This window comes from Oncorhynchus mykiss, chromosome 7 (assembly GCF_013265735.2).
Source record: "Oncorhynchus mykiss isolate Arlee chromosome 7, USDA_OmykA_1.1, whole genome shotgun sequence".
NCBI lineage: Eukaryota > Metazoa > Chordata > Actinopteri > Salmoniformes > Salmonidae > Oncorhynchus > Oncorhynchus mykiss.
In genome coordinates this window covers 84327296-84343991 of record NC_048571.1, presented here as the reverse complement: position 1 = coordinate 84343991, position 16696 = coordinate 84327296, and the positions used below count along the sequence as shown (strand labels likewise).

At 44.2% G+C, this 16696-nt stretch overlaps 1 protein-coding gene across 2 annotated transcripts in view; it reads left to right on the top strand.

The window, feature by feature from the left end:
* The first annotated feature begins 11082 nt into the window (after window positions 1-11082).
* The window catches only part of LOC110528632 (metabotropic glutamate receptor 7), a 378715-nt gene continuing 373101 nt past the window's right edge, over window positions 11083-16696 (top strand). For both annotated transcript variants that reach the window (XM_036984246.1, XM_036984247.1), the window contains exon 1: window positions 11083-12468. In XM_036984246.1, coding sequence (XP_036840141.1) covers window positions 11947-12468 — 522 coding nt within the window. In that variant the 5' untranslated portion in view covers window positions 11083-11946. The remainder of the gene's footprint in view (window positions 12469-16696) is intronic.

Sequence of the window (16696 nt, the reverse complement as noted above, 5' to 3'; positions counted from 1 at the left end):
GGTTTGTTTGACAAACCATATGGAGGAAATCAGTGGCGTTTTTGTAGGGTTCTTGGATAAACCCTGAAAGATAAGTTCTGTAATAAAAGCAGGCTTCAACAGGTTTTATTATTCATAAAGGTCATGTTAACTGACTGATATTATCTCATCGGAACAAAACATATAAGATCACCATAGTCTGTGTCAACCACAGACATTATTTTCGCAGTTTATTCAAAACGCTTTTTATTTTGTTGCGATACAATCTTTACATAGGGATGGCTGAACGAACCAGAGGTAACTCATTGCCGGGTTTTAGCACTATAAACTGGCGAGCTCTATTAGCGGCTCGAGTCCAACAATCAAGTTTCTGTGTGGCTCGACTCCAACAATCAAGGTTCTGCGTGGCTCGACTTCAACAATCAAGGTTCTGCGTGGCTCGACTTCAACAATCAAGATTCTGTGTGGCTCAACTCCAACAATCAAGGTTCTGTGTGGCTCGACTTCACCAATCAAGATTCTGTGTGGCTCGACTCCAACAATCAAGATTCTGTGTGGCTCGACTTCAACAATCAAGGTTCTGTGTGGCTCGACTTCAACAATCAAGGTTCTGTGTGGCTCGACTTCACCAATCAAGGTTCTGTGTGGCTCGACTTCACCAATCAAGGTTCTGTGTGGCTCGACTTCAACAATCAAGGTTCTGTGTGGCTCGACTTCAACAATCAAGGTTCTGTGTGGCTCGACTCCAACAATCAAGATTCTGTGTGGCTCGACTTCACCAATCAAGGTTCTGTGTGGCTCGACTTCAACAATCAAGGTTCTGTGTGGCTCGACTTCAACAATCAAGGTTCTGTGTGGCTCGACTCCAACAATCAAGGTTCTGTGTGATCGACTGATTAAGTCAGGGGAAAGCCTGCCAAGAAAGCTAATTCTTACCTTGAGATATTCTCATGAAGAATTATTGGACATATTTCATTTTACCCTGAAATGTGTCCCGCAGATCTAGTACAGCACTTTAATGATGTTGTGTAAAATGTTTCTTATGTTTTTAAATTATGCATTAAATTAGCGCCCGTAGAATATCCCCAAGCTTCTTTGACCTTTAATTGAAAACCTAACGCCACTACATTGTAAGTGAAAGCTCACCTAAGACTGCAGCATTTAAGAATTCATATTCCTTGACTAGAGGCGAAGAAGAAAACATTATAAACTGATGAGAGAAAACCGACTTGCTAATTCTGCTAGAATCTATTGTGTAGGCTACAAAGGTTTTACCCAATAAATTACTGGGAGTTTACATGTATAGAGTGAGCAAATCTCTTTATTTATTTTTTTATAGGCTACAGCGTTGACATCATTAAAAGAAACAAACAGTTCGACTTCTAAAGGATTTGTTGGTACAGATATGCGTACTGTAGTGTCGGGCAGAGTGATGTTTACTGTAGTGTCAGGCAGAGTGATGTTTACAGTAGTGTCAGGCATTGTGATGTTTACTGTAGTGTCAGGCAGAGTGATGTTTACTGTAGTGTCAGGCAGAGTGATGTTTACTGTAGTGTAGGGCAGAGTGATGTTTACTGTAGTGTCAGGCATAGTGATGTTTACTGTAGTGTCGGGCAGAGTGACACATACTGTAGTGTCAGGCAGAGTGATGTTTACTGTAGTGTCAGGCAGAGTGAAGTTTACTGTAGTGTCAGGCAGAGTGATGTTTACTGTAGTTTCGGGCAGAGTGATGTTTACTGTAGTGTCAGGCAGAGTGAATCATACTGTAGTGTCAGGCAGAGTGATGTTTACTGTAGTGTCGGGCAGAGTGATGTTTACTGTAGTGTCGAGCAGAGTGATGTTTACTGTAGTGTCAGGCAGAGTGATGTTTACTGTAGTGTCAGGCATTGTGATGTTTACTGTCGTGTCAGTCAGAGTGATGTTTCCTGTAGTGTCAGGCAGAGTGACGTTTACAGTAGTGTCAGGCAGAGTGACACATAGTTTAGTGTCAGGCAGAGTGATGTTTACTGTAGTGTCAGGCAGAGTGACGTTTTTCAGTAGTGTCAGGCAGAGTGACACATAGTGTAGTGTCAGGCAGAGTGATGTTTACAGTAGTGTCGGGCAGAGTGATGTGTACTGTAGTGTCAGGCATAGTGATGTTTACTGTAGTGTCAGGCAGAGTGATTTATACTGTAGTGTCAGGCAGAGTGATGTTTACTGTAGTGTCAGGCAGAGTGATGTTTACTGTAGCGTCAGGCAGAGTGACGTTTACAGTAGTGTCAGGCAGAGTGACACATAGTTTAGTGTCAGGCAGAGTGATGTTTACTGTAGTGTCATGCAGAGTGACGTTTACAGTAGTGTCAGGCAGAGTCACACATATGGTAGTGTCAGGCAGAGTGACGTTTACAGTAGTGTCAGGCAGAGTGATGTTTACAGTAGTGTCGGGCAGAGTGATGTGTACTGTAGTTTCAGGCATGGTGATGTTTACTGTAGTGACAGGCAGAGTGATTTATACTGTAGTGTCAGGCAGAGTGATGTTTACTGTAGTGTTGGGCAGAGTGATGTTTACTGTAGTGTCAGGCAGAGTGAATCATACTGTAGTGTCAGGCAGAGTGATGTTTACTGTAGTGTCAGGCAGAGTGACACATACTGTAGTGTCAGGCAGAGTGATGTTTACTGTAGTGTCAGGCAGAGTGACACATACTGTAGTGTCAGGCAGAGTGATGTTAACTGTAGTGTCAGGCAGAGTGTCACACACTGTAGTGTCACGCAGAGTGATGTTTACTGTAATTTCAGGCAGAGTGTCACATACTGTAGTGTCAGGCAGAGTGTCACATACTGTAGTGTCAGGCAGAGTGACACATACTGTAGTTTCAGGCAGAGTGACACATATTGTAGTTTCAGGCAGAGTGACACATGGTTTAGTGTCAGGCAGAGTGATGTTTACTGTAGTGTCAGGCAGAGTGTCACATACTGTAGTGTCAGGCAGAGTGACACATACTGTAGTTTCAGGCAGAGTGACACATACTGTAGTTTCAGGCAGAGTGACACATACTGTAGTTTCGGGCAGACTGAAGTTTACTGTAATGTCGGGCATAGTGATGTTTACTGTCGTGTCAGTCAGAGTGATGTTTACTGTAGCGTCAGGCAGAGTGACGTTTACAGTAGTGTCAGGCAGAGTGACACATAGTTTAGTGTCAGGCAGAGTGATGTTTACTGTAGTGTCAGGCAGAGTGACGTTTACAGTAGTGTCAGGCAGAGTCACACATATGGTAGTGTCAGGCAGAGTGACGTTTACAGTAGTGTCAGGCAGAGTGATGTTTACAGTAGTGTCGGGCAGAGTGATGTGTACTGTAGTTTCAGGCATGGTGATGTTTACTGTAGTGACAGGCAGAGTGATTTATACTGTAGTGTCAGGCAGAGTGATGTTTACTGTAGTGTTGGGCAGAGTGATGTTTACTGTAGTGTCAGGCAGAGTGAATCATACTGTAGTGTCAGGCAGAGTGATGTTTACTGTAGTGTCAGGCAGAGTGACACATACTGTAGTGTCAGGCAGAGTGATGTTTACTGTAGTGTCAGGCAGAGTGACACATACTGTAGTGTCAGGCAGAGTGATGTTAACTGTAGTGTCAGGCAGAGTGTCACATACTGTAGTGTCAGGCAGAGTGATGTTTACTGTAATTTCAGGCAGAGTGTCACATACTGTAGTGTCAGGCAGAGTGTCACATACTGTAGTGTCAGGCAGAGTGACACATACTGTAGTTTCAGGCACAGTGACACATATTGTAGTTTCAGGCAGAGTGACACATGGTTTAGTGTCAGGCAGAGTGATGTTTACTGTAGTGTCAGGCAGAGTGACGTTTACAGTAGTGTCAGGCAGAGTGACACATAGTGTAGTGTCAGGCAGAGTGATGTTTACTGTAGTGTCAGGCAGAGTGACACATACTGTAGTGTCAGGCAGAGTGATGTTAACTGTAGTGTCAGGCAGAGTGTCACACACTGTAGTGTCACGCAGAGTGATGTTTACTGTAATGTCAGGCAGAGTGTCACATACTGTAGTGTCAGGCAGAGTGACACATACTGTAGTTTCAGGCAGAGTGACACATACTGTAGTTTCAGGCAGAGTGACACATGGTTTAGTGTCAGGCAGAGTGATGTTTACTGTAGTGTCAGGCAGAGTGACGTTTACAGTAGTGTCAGGCAGAGTGACACATGGTTTAGTGTCAGGCAGAGTGATATTTACTGTAGTGTCAGGCAGAGTGACGTTTACAGTAGTGTCAGGTAGAGTGACACATAGTGTAGTGTCAGGCAGAGTGACGTTTACAGTAGTGTCAGGCAGAGTGACACATAGTGTAGTGTCAGGCAGAGTGACACATATGGTAGTGTCAGGTAGAGTGACGTTTACAGTAGTGTCAGGCAGAGTGATGTTTACAGTAGTGTCGGGCAGAGTGATGTGTACTGTAGTGTCAGGCATAGTGATGTTTACTGTAGTGTCAGGCAGAGTGAATCATACTGTAGTGTCAGGCAGAGTGATGTTTACTGTAGTGTAGGGCAGAGTGATGTTTACTGTAGTGTCAGGCAGAGTAAATCATACTGTAGTGTCAGGCAGAGTGATGTTTACTGTAGTGTAGGGCAGAGTGATGTTTACTGTAGTGTTGGGCAGAGGGATGTTTACTGTAGTGTCAGGCAGAGTGATGTTTACTGTGTTGTCAGGCAGAGTGATGTTAACTGTAGTGTCAGGCAGAGTGACACATACTGTAGTGTCAGGTAGAGTGACACATACTGTAGTGTCAGGCAGAGTGACACATACTGTAGTGTCAGGCAGAGTGATGTTTACTGTAGTGTCAGGCAGAGTGACACATACTGTAGTGTCAGGCAGAGTGATGTTAACTGTAGTGTCAGGCAGAGTGATGTTTACTGTAGTGTCAGGCAGAGTGACACATACTGTAGTGTCAGGCAGAGTGACACATACTGTAGTGTCAGGCAGAGTGACACATACTGTAGTGTCAGGCAGAGTGATGTTTACTGTAGTGTCAGGCAGAGTGACACATACTGTAGTGTCAGGCAGAGTGACACATACTGTAGTGTCAGGTAGAGTGACACATACTGTAGTGTCAGGCAGAGTGACACATACTGTAGTGTCAGGCAGAGTGATGTTTACAGTAGTGTCGGGCAGAGTGATGTGTACTGTAGTGTCAGGCAGAGTGATGTTTACTGTAGCGTCAGGCAGAGTGACGTTTACAGTAGTGTCAGGCAGAGTGACACATAGTTTAGTGTCAGGCAGAGTGATGTTTACTGTAGTGTCATGCAGAGTGACGTTTACAGTAGTGTCAGGCAGAGTCACACATATGGTAGTGTCAGGCAGAGTGACGTTTACAGTAGTGTCAGGCAGAGTGATGTTTACAGTAGTGTCGGGCAGAGTGATGTGTACTGTAGTTTCAGGCATGGTGATGTTTACTGTAGTGACAGGCAGAGTGATTTATACTGTAGTGTCAGGCAGAGTGATGTTTACTGTAGTGTTGGGCAGAGTGATGTTTACTGTAGTGTCAGGCAGAGTGAATCATACTGTAGTGTCAGGCAGAGTGATGTTTACTGTAGTGTCAGGCAGAGTGACACATACTGTAGTGTCAGGCAGAGTGATGTTTACTGTAGTGTCAGGCAGAGTGACACATACTGTAGTGTCAGGCAGAGTGATGTTAACTGTAGTGTCAGGCAGAGTGTCACACACTGTAGTGTCACGCAGAGTGATGTTTACTGTAATTTCAGGCAGAGTGTCACATACTGTAGTGTCAGGCAGAGTGTCACATACTGTAGTGTCAGGCAGAGTGACACATACTGTAGTTTCAGGCAGAGTGACACATATTGTAGTTTCAGGCAGAGTGACACATGGTTTAGTGTCAGGCAGAGTGATGTTTACTGTAGTGTCAGGCAGAGTGTCACATACTGTAGTGTCAGGCAGAGTGACACATACTGTAGTTTCAGGCAGAGTGACACATACTGTAGTTTCAGGCAGAGTGACACATACCGTAGTTTCGGGCAGACTGAAGTTTACTGTAATGTCGGGCATAGTGATGTTTACTGTCGTGTCAGTCAGAGTGATGTTTACTGTAGCGTCAGGCAGAGTGACGTTTACAGTAGTGTCAGGCAGAGTGACACATAGTTTAGTGTCAGGCAGAGTGATGTTTACTGTAGTGTCAGGCAGAGTGACGTTTACAGTAGTGTCAGGCAGAGTCACACATATGGTAGTGTCAGGCAGAGTGACGTTTACAGTAGTGTCAGGCAGAGTGATGTTTACAGTAGTGTCGGGCAGAGTGATGTGTACTGTAGTTTCAGGCATGGTGATGTTTACTGTAGTGACAGGCAGAGTGATTTATACTGTAGTGTCAGGCAGAGTGATGTTTACTGTAGTGTTGGGCAGAGTGATGTTTACTGTAGTGTCAGGCAGAGTGAATCATACTGTAGTGTCAGGCAGAGTGATGTTTACTGTAGTGTCAGGCAGAGTGACACATACTGTAGTGTCAGGCAGAGTGATGTTTACTGTAGTGTCAGGCAGAGTGACACATACTGTAGTGTCAGGCAGAGTGATGTTAACTGTAGTGTCAGGCAGAGTGTCACATACTGTAGTGTCAGGCAGAGTGATGTTTACTGTAATTTCAGGCAGAGTGTCACATACTGTAGTGTCAGGCAGAGTGTCACATACTGTAGTGTCAGGCAGAGTGACACATACTGTAGTTTCAGGCAGAGTGACACATATTGTAGTTTCAGGCAGAGTGACACATGGTTTAGTGTCAGGCAGAGTGATGTTTACTGTAGTGTCAGGCAGAGTGACGTTTACAGTAGTGTCAGGCAGAGTGACACATAGTGTAGTGTCAGGCAGAGTGATGTTTACTGTAGTGTCAGGCAGAGTGACACATACTGTAGTGTCAGGCAGAGTGATGTTAACTGTAGTGTCAGGCAGAGTGTCACACACTGTAGTGTCACGCAGAGTGATGTTTACTGTAATGTCAGGCAGAGTGTCACATACTGTAGTGTCAGGCAGAGTGACACATACTGTAGTTTCAGGCAGAGTGACACATACTGTAGTTTCAGGCAGAGTGACACATGGTTTAGTGTCAGGCAGAGTGATGTTTACTGTAGTGTCAGGCAGAGTGACGTTTACAGTAGTGTCAGGCAGAGTGACACATGGTTTAGTGTCAGGCAGAGTGATATTTACTGTAGTGTCAGGCAGAGTGACGTTTACAGTAGTGTCAGGTAGAGTGACACATAGTGTAGTGTCAGGCAGAGTGACGTTTACAGTAGTGTCAGGCAGAGTGACACATAGTGTAGTGTCAGGCAGAGTGACACATATGGTAGTGTCAGGTAGAGTGACGTTTACAGTAGTGTCAGGCAGAGTGATGTTTACAGTAGTGTCGGGCAGAGTGATGTGTACTGTAGTGTCAGGCATAGTGATGTTTACTGTAGTGTCAGGCAGAGTGAATCATACTGTAGTGTCAGGCAGAGTGATGTTTACTGTAGTGTAGGGCAGAGTGATGTTTACTGTAGTGTCAGGCAGAGTAAATCATACTGTAGTGTCAGGCAGAGTGATGTTTACTGTAGTGTAGGGCAGAGTGATGTTTACTGTAGTGTTGGGCAGAGGGATGTTTACTGTAGTGTCAGGCAGAGTGATGTTTACTGTGTTGTCAGGCAGAGTGATGTTAACTGTAGTGTCAGGCAGAGTGACACATACTGTAGTGTCAGGTAGAGTGACACATACTGTAGTGTCAGGCAGAGTGACACATACTGTAGTGTCAGGCAGAGTGATGTTTACTGTAGTGTCAGGCAGAGTGACACATACTGTAGTGTCAGGCAGAGTGATGTTAACTGTAGTGTCAGGCAGAGTGATGTTTACTGTAGTGTCAGGCAGAGTGACACATACTGTAGTGTCAGGCAGAGTGACACATACTGTAGTGTCAGGCAGAGTGACACATACTGTAGTGTCAGGCAGAGTGATGTTTACTGTAGTGTCAGGCAGAGTGACACATACTGTAGTGTCAGGCAGAGTGACACATACTGTAGTGTCAGGTAGAGTGACACATACTGTAGTGTCAGGCAGAGTGACACATACTGTAGTGTCAGGCGGAGTGATGTTTACTGTAGTGTCAGGCAGAGTGACACATACTGTAGTGTCAGGCAGAGTGATGTTAACTGTAGTGTCAGGCAGAGTGACACATACTGTAGTGTCAGGCAGAGTGATGTTTACTGCAGTGTCAGGCAGAGTGACGTTTACTGTAGTGTCAGGCAGAGTCACACATATGGTAGTGTCAGGCAGAGTGACGTTTACAGTAGTGTCAGGCAGAGTGACACATAGTGTAGTGTCAGGCAGAGTGACGTTTACAGTAGTGTCAGGCAGAGTGACACATAGTGTAGTGTCAGGCAGAGTGACACATATGGTAGTGTCAGGCAGAGTGACGTTTACAGTAGTGTCAGGCAGAGTGATGTTTACAGTAGTTTCGGGCAGAGTGATGTGTACTGTAGTGTCAGGCATAGTGATGTTTACAGTAGTGTCGGGCAGAGTGATGTGTACTGTAGTGTCAGGCATAGTGATGTTTACTGTAGTGACAGGCAGAGTGATTTATATTGTAGTGTCAGGCAGAGTGATGTTTACTGTAGTGTTGGGCAGAGTGATGTTTACTGTAGTGTCAGGCAGAGTGAATCATACTGTAGTGTCAGGCAGAGTGATGTTTACTGTAGTGTCAGGCAGAGTGACACATACTGTAGTGTCAGGCACAGTGATGTTTACTGTAGTGTCAGGCAGAGTGACACATACTGTAGTGTCAGGCAGAGTGACACATACTGTAGTGTCAGGCAGAGTGATGTTTACTGTAGTGTCAGGCAGAGTGACACATACTGTAGTGTCAGGCAGAGTGATGTTAACTGTAGTGTCAGGCAGAGTGACACATACTGTAGTGTCAGGCAGAGTGATGTTTACTGCAGTGTCAGGCAGAGTGACGTTTACAGTAGTGTCAGGCAGAGTCACACATATGGTAGTGTCAGGCAGAGTGACGTTTACAGTAGTGTCAGGCAGAGTGACACATGTTTTAGTGTCAGGCAGAGTGATGTTTACTGTAGTGTCAGGCAGAGTGACGTTTACAGTAGTGTCAGGCAGAGTGACACATAGTGTAGTGTCAGGCAGAGTGACGTTTACAGTAGTGTCAGGCAGAGTGACACATAGTGTAGTGTCAGGCAGAGTGACACATATGGTAGTGTCAGGCAGAGTGACGTTTACAGTAGTGTCAGGCAGAGTGATGTTTACAGTAGTGTCGGGCAGAGTGATGTGTACTGTAGTGTCAGGCATAGTGATGTTTACTGTAGTGTCAGGCAGAGTGAATCATACTGTAGTGTCAGGCAGAGTGATGTTTACTGTAGTGTAGGGCAGAGTGATGTTTACTGTAGTGTCAGGCAGAGTGAATCATACTGTAGTGTCAGGCAGAGTGATGTTTACTGTAGTGTAGGGCAGAGTGATGTTTACTGTAGTGTTGGGCAGAGTGATGTTTACTGTAGTGTCAGGCAGAGTGATGTTTACTGTGTTGTCAGGCAGAGTTATGTTAACTGTAGTGTCAGGCAGAGTGACACATACTGTAGTGTCAGGCAGAGTGATGTTTACTGCAGTGTCAGGCAGAGTGACACACACTGTAGTGTCACTCAGAGTGATGTTTACTGTAGTGTAGGGCAGAGTGTCACATACTGTAGTGTCAGGCAGAGTGACACATACTGTAGTGTCAGGCAGAGTGACACATACTGTAGTGTCAGGCAGACTGAAGTTTACTGTAATGTCGGGCAATCCCACAGTATCATATTGATGCAGAGAATCTGATGTTTCACTTATAAAATGTATGCCAAACAACAACCAATGATTGCAATGTTAAACAAACCATACACCTCTACGCACAACGATGACTTTCTGTTGAACATTTTACCAGAACACATTTACTTGAACAACAGTGCAGCTTGCTAAGTATGGTAACAGAATGATGCAACCAAAAAGTACAAACCCTCATTATGTTATCAAACTATGCATCTGCTTTATACTTCAAGAATGTAAAAACATTATTTGGAAATTGTTAGAATTGGTACTTGTTTGTGGAGTTGGATGTTTGTTTGTTTTTTTTTTACTTTGAAATCATATTTTTTTTTGTTTGACATACGTTATAAAGTGAAAAATTGGAGTCTCAGGATAACACGCTTAATGTGGAACTGCTCTTATGTGTGTCCATTATTTTCTATCGTTTACAATATTTGAAAGACCATCTTGTACAATGGATCATGGACAGATTATTTTCAAGATTATTCTCTATACCTCATACTTGTTAATAAGGTAATTTATACATGAAACGACAGTGTATTACGAGCAGTTGTAATAATACTCGAACCACATCTTCAAAGACGTCTTTCCCATCCAACCAAGAACTTCACAACAACGCATGGGCAATACATGTATTTTCTAATAATGGATTCTGTGATTTATGTACACCGTTGTGTGCGTATTTGTGCGAGCATACATTTGTGTGTGTGTGTGTGTGTGTGTGTGTGTGTGTGTGTGCGTGCGTGCGTGCGTGCGTGCGTGTGTGTGTGTGTGTGAGACGTATCTCTCTTTTTCCGTGTATTTCTGTGTGTGCGGGCTTGCATGCAAAATATAGCAAACATGCATGATTGCACGGTCGGCAATAGCTTGCATAAAGCTGCAACAGAATTAGGTAACCTCCTACGCTCAATGAACGGTGTATGGTACATTAGGTTTTCCCTGGTTGCCTACACAAGCGTAACCATTAGGGATTCCTGATATCGATTTGTATTATCCATTTCTCGCAATCAAAGCCCCCCCCCCCTCTCTCTAATATAATATTTACAACAAATTAATTTGAACAATGATATTGTAGTCATAGACATACAGTTGATATATTGGTGTAGTAGACTGGGATACACATAAAAGCCCATCCTGTGATTTAAGCTGAACAATTAAATGTGTGTTGCAGGCTTTGGGCATTAAGTCATTTTACAAACGCATATTTGATTTTTCCGTGGAGAGAAAGAGAGAGGGTGAGCGAGAGAGAGAGAGAGAGAGAAGGCGTCATTCCCTCCGTAGCGCTCAGGGGGAGATACTTGTATGTCTCCTCTCCATCCTCTCCTTAAAAGTGAGGGATTTCTAAGGGATCAACAACGAAAGAAAGACTACTTTCATCAGAGAGAAGTCGCTGCATTCTTAGCCAAACGGGAGTCTCGAAGAAGTTCGTTGTTTGCGTGAAGAGGAGGATGTCACAGACACCAGCTGAACATGTTCAGAACGCAATTCCGTTATCATCATGCGCCTCAAGATGTGTGCTCCTGTGATGGACTGCTTGTGAAATAAACGTCAACTTTTCGGAGTTCTATATCTTGAAGATTTCCCGAGTTGTCCGTTTGTTTTAAAACAATTTATTAGCGTTTAGATATTCTTTGTGGAAAGTAGCCTATGACATCAGCGCACGGTGGGAGTTCAGTGGTGATTCACGCTTTAAACCGTGGAATATCAACACCACGTATTCGTGCGCATTTAATGCGTATTTAAATACATTTAATGAGTTATGATTAGTATCCATTACATTTTTGTTTCTACAAAGTATTAGTCGGTTAGTGTTCTTTATTGAATGTCGACCCACTGTCTTCAAACCTGGAATGGGTGTCCGAGCAACAAGCGATTGTGTGAACCGTACACTGCTATTGGGAAGTCGTGCGCACATTTAGGAGGAGTAACGCATTGGCAAACCCGTCGGTAGCCTATAGCGGAATAATATGCGCACCATTCTCACCTGCGCATTTTCTTCTTACAAATAAGCACACATTAACTTACTTTGGACGATGCCTCACCTTTATTTCATTGAAGTATTATAAAAAAAAGTACCTCGGTGCGTCCGGTCTTTTTTCTAAATCGAAGTCGGAGGAGGCATAAGGGGAAAGAGCGAGAGAGAGACCATGGCCAAGCTAAGGAATGGTGGTGTGGTTCTAGAACTGAAGAAACCCTACTTTACGTGGCAAGTATTATGTGTGATGAAAGCTCTATTTGACCTTACGGCATCGCAGGAAATTTACGCGCCGCATTCCATAAGAATGGAGGGAGACCTGACCCTTGGCGGCCTCTTCCCTGTGCACGCCCGTGGGATCCCGGGAGAGCCGTGTGGGGATATCAAGAAAGAGAACGGGATCCATCGTCTCGAAGCTATGATGTATGCCTTGGACCAAATCAACAGTGATGACGATCTTCTTCCCAATGTCACCCTAGGTGCCCGGGTGCTCGATACGTGTTCGAGGGACACCTATGCTCTGGAGAAGTCTCTGACTTTTGTGCAGGCACTCATACAAAAAGACACGTCGGATGTGAGGTGTACTAACGGTGAACCACCAGTGTTCGTCAAGCCAGAAAAAGTTGTGGGAGTGATAGGAGCTTCAGCGAGTTCTGTGTCGATCATGGTGGCGAACATATTACGTCTGTTTCAGGTAAGACAAGCTTATTAACACGGTGTAGTTTCTGTCTATATTATTCAGTTATTAGTGACACAAACACACCGAGTGAATGATACCTTCTCATAACTATTTCAGATTCCATTAATGGCCTTAATTTACACCCGAGATACATATACATGTTTAGAAATCGATTTCAGCCCACTGATGCTGGTATGTGTCCTCTCCCCCAAGTGTTTGATGCATTTGTGATGCTGTTGTATGCTTGAAAGGCTACAGTGTACCACAGCCTGTAAAGTTGTATAATGCTAGTACGCATATACGTTTTTATTTCAACTTGTGAGACACCAAGTTCAGGTTTAAAGACTCAGCTCAGTTCTTAAAATCGGTATCTGTACTGCGAGATACCCGGCCACAGTAAAAACGGTTGAACTTCAATAGCATTGCATGGTGCTGAAAGGACTACTTCCTGTATCACTATACGGTACCGCATTGCTTCAGTAGTGCATGGTTTTGAAAGAACAGCTTCGTACTGCGACCGCACCGCTCTACTGCTCTCGCATTCAGGCCTCGTTCAGTAGTAGGGCACAGCATTGTGGAACGTTCATAGAGCGTGGTGCTGAAGGACAGCTCCATGCCGCCACCGCACTGCTATTCGCTCACTGCTTTCGCATTCTGGCCTTGTTCAGTAGGGCACAACAGTATGTATTCACCTCACGGAATACACCCCCAATATCCCTGCCAATAACTACCTTCAGAGTTCTGGGCCTATTCAACTCTGAACCGCAGTAGTAGGGCAACTGTAGTTAGGACCTACCTGCACCAATCGCCGTTGTGGTCATAGCAACCGCAAATGTCATATTACCGCAGATCAATTGGGTTTTCCCACCTTCTTATTATATTAGCAGCCAATGGTTATCTCTGATCGATTAGGACACACACTTTGTCCCAGATTTACACACACAGGACTGGACATAGGAATACAGACGTGGAAATATCGTTAACATTTTAACAGGAAATCATTATTTGTCAGCCAGCATATCCATATGGGCATTTCACACAGGCCTATAGGGTTTACAATAGATATGGGGACATTAAAACTGTAATGGGAAATTATCAGATGTCTGCCAGTATATCCCCATGGATCATAGTTTTCGGTTGGAGATATGTGCAGAGAATATCACTTTAATCATTGCTTGTCTGATAGAAAAGGTATCGACACAGCTGTTCTCTACCTAGCTAATGTATTTAAATGTCCCAGTTGGCAGTCCAAACCTGCACCAGAACACAAACCCATTACACCACTAGTACCCATGCACTGTGCTTACAGCAATGTGTCTCAGATGAGGCTCTGTGGGTGTGTCTCAGATGAGGCTCTGTGGGTGTGTCTCAGATGAGGCTCTGTGGGTGTGTCTCAGATGAGGCTCTGTGGGTGTGTGTCTCAGATGAGGCTCTGTGGGTGTGTCTTAGATGAGGCTCTGTGGGTGTGTCTCAGATGAGGCTCTGTGGGTGTGTGTCTCAGATGAGGCTCTGTGGGTGTGTCTCAGATGATGCTCTGTGGGTGTGTCTCAGATGAGGCTCTGTGGGTGTGTCTCAGATGAGGCTCTGTGGGTGTGTCTCAGATGAGGCTCTGTGGGTGTGTCTTAGATGAGGCTCTGTGGGTGTGTATCTCAGATGAGGCTCTGTGGGTGTGTGTCTCAGATGAGGCTCTGTGGGTGTGTGTCTCAGATGAGGCTCTGTGGGTGTTTCTCAGATGACAGCCGCGTCAGGTCAAAAGTAACGCACTGTATAGCGAATACGGTAATCTTAGGGACTCACACCCTACTCTGTCAACAGAATGCTAAGAGGCCATGGATTGTTGTCCCAGTTAACTCCATGTTGTCCCGGTTAACTCCATGTTGTCCCGGTTATCTCCATGTTGTCCCGGTTAACTCCATGTTGTCCCGGTTAATTCCATGTTGTCCCGGTTAACTCCATGTTGTCCGGGTTTACTTGGCTCATCGTGATCTAGAGACTCCTTGTGGCAGGCTGGGCGCCTGGAGGCTGATCTCGGTCATCAGTTGAATAGTGTTTCCTCTGACACATTGGTGCGAAATGACTTCTGTGTTAAGCAGACAGGTGTTAAGAAGCGCGCTTAGGCGGGTCATGTTTCGGGACGACACATTACTCGACCTTCGCCTCCCGAGCTCGTTGGGGACTTGCAGTGATGAGACAAGATCGAAATTGGGGAGAAAAAGTGGGTAAACCCCCCCCACCAAAAAAAAAGCAATTACTTCGGGCTTCATGCAACTTCACTTAAAGCCCGAAATATTATACACCAGTTTTATAATCTTAACTAATTTAAATATATAGCTCCTTAATATAGCCGTCATCACATGTGCGTGTCATGTGACTTTGCTTACAGTTGAAGTCGGAAGTTTACATACCCTTAGGTTGGAGTCATTAAAACTTGTTTTTTTCAACCACTCCACAAATGTCATGTTAACAAACTATAGTTTTGGCAAGTCGATTAGGACATCTACTTTGTGAATGACACAAGTCATTTTTACAATAATTGTTTGCAGACAGATTATTTCACCTATAATTCACTGTACCACAATTCCAGTGGGTCAGAAGTTTACATAGACTAAGTTGACTGTGACTTTAAACAGCTTGGAAAATTCCAGAAAATTATGTCAGGGCTTTAGGAGCTTCTGATAGGATGATTGACTTAATTTAAGTCAATTGGAGGTGTACCTGTGGATGTATTTGAAGGCCTACCTTCAAACTCAGTGCCTCTTTGCTTGACATCATGGGAAAATCAAAAGACATCAGCCAAGACCTCGGGAAAAAATTGTGGACCTCCACATGTCTGGTTCATCCTTGGGAGCAATTTCCAAATGCCTGAAGGTACCACATTCATCTGTAAAAACAATAATACGCATGTATAAACACCATGGGACCACGCAGCCGTCATACCGCTCAGGAAGAGATGAACGTACTTTGGTGCGAAAAGTGCAAATCAATCTCAGAACAACAGCAAAGGACCTTGTGAAGATGCTGGAGGAAACAGGTACAAAAGTATCTATATCCACAGTAAAACGAGTCCTATATCGACATAACCTGAAAGGACACTCAGACTACGGTTTGCAACTGCGCCTGGGGACAAAGATCGTACTTTTTGGAGAAATGTCCTCTGGTCTGATGAAACAAAAATAGAACAATTTGGCCATAATGATCATCGTTATGTTTGGAGGAAAAAGGGGGAGGCTTGCGAGCAAAAGAACACCATCCCAACCGTGAAGCACATGGATGGCAGCATCCTGTTGTGGGGGTGCTTTGCTGCAGGAGGGACTGTTGTACTTCACAAAATAGATGGCATCATGAGGATGGACAATTATGTGGATATATTGAAGCAACATCTCACGACATCAGTCAGGAAGTTAAAGCTTGGTCTCGAATGGGTCTTCCAAATGGACAATGACCCAAAGCATATTTCCAAAGTTGTAGCAAAATGGCTTAAGGACAACAAAGTCAAGGTATTGGAGTGGCCATCACAAAGCCCTGACCTCAATCCTATATAAAATTTGTGGGCAGAACTGAAAAAGCGTTTGCGAGCAAGGAAGCCTACAATCGTGACTCAGTTACACCAGCTCTGTCAAGAGGAATGGGCCAAAGTTCACCCATCTTATTTTCGGAAGCTTGTGGAAGGCTACCCGAAACGTTTGACCCAAGTTAAACAATTTATAAGCAATGCTACCATATACTAATTAAGTGTATGTAAACGTCTGACCCACTGGGAATGTTATGAAAGAAATAAAAGCTGAAATAAATCATTCTCTCTACTATTATTCTGACATTTCACATTCTTAAAATCAAGTGGTGATCCTAACTGACTGGGATTAAATGTCAGGAATTGTGTAAAACTGAGTTTAAATGTATTTGGCTAAGATGAATGCAAACTTCCGACTTCAACTGTACATTTAACGTATAAGACATCTCAAGCGGAATGAGGCAGAACGATACTGGTAACTAACACCTTCTCGACTGTGTTGTGCCTTTTAACTAGCAAGCTACTGGATGCATGCTGGGAAAAGCCTGCTGTGTTGTGACTGGATGCCATAGTGATAATTTAACGTTACATCAGACAGCACAAAATTATTTTTTATTTCCGGTGGACAGGCTGAGGCTTTAAATGTCACACATGTAATCCACATTTGGAGCGAAGCTGCTTTATTAATTGGGGGAGAACAATCATCCTTGATCCAGCACCGTATGTGGGGAA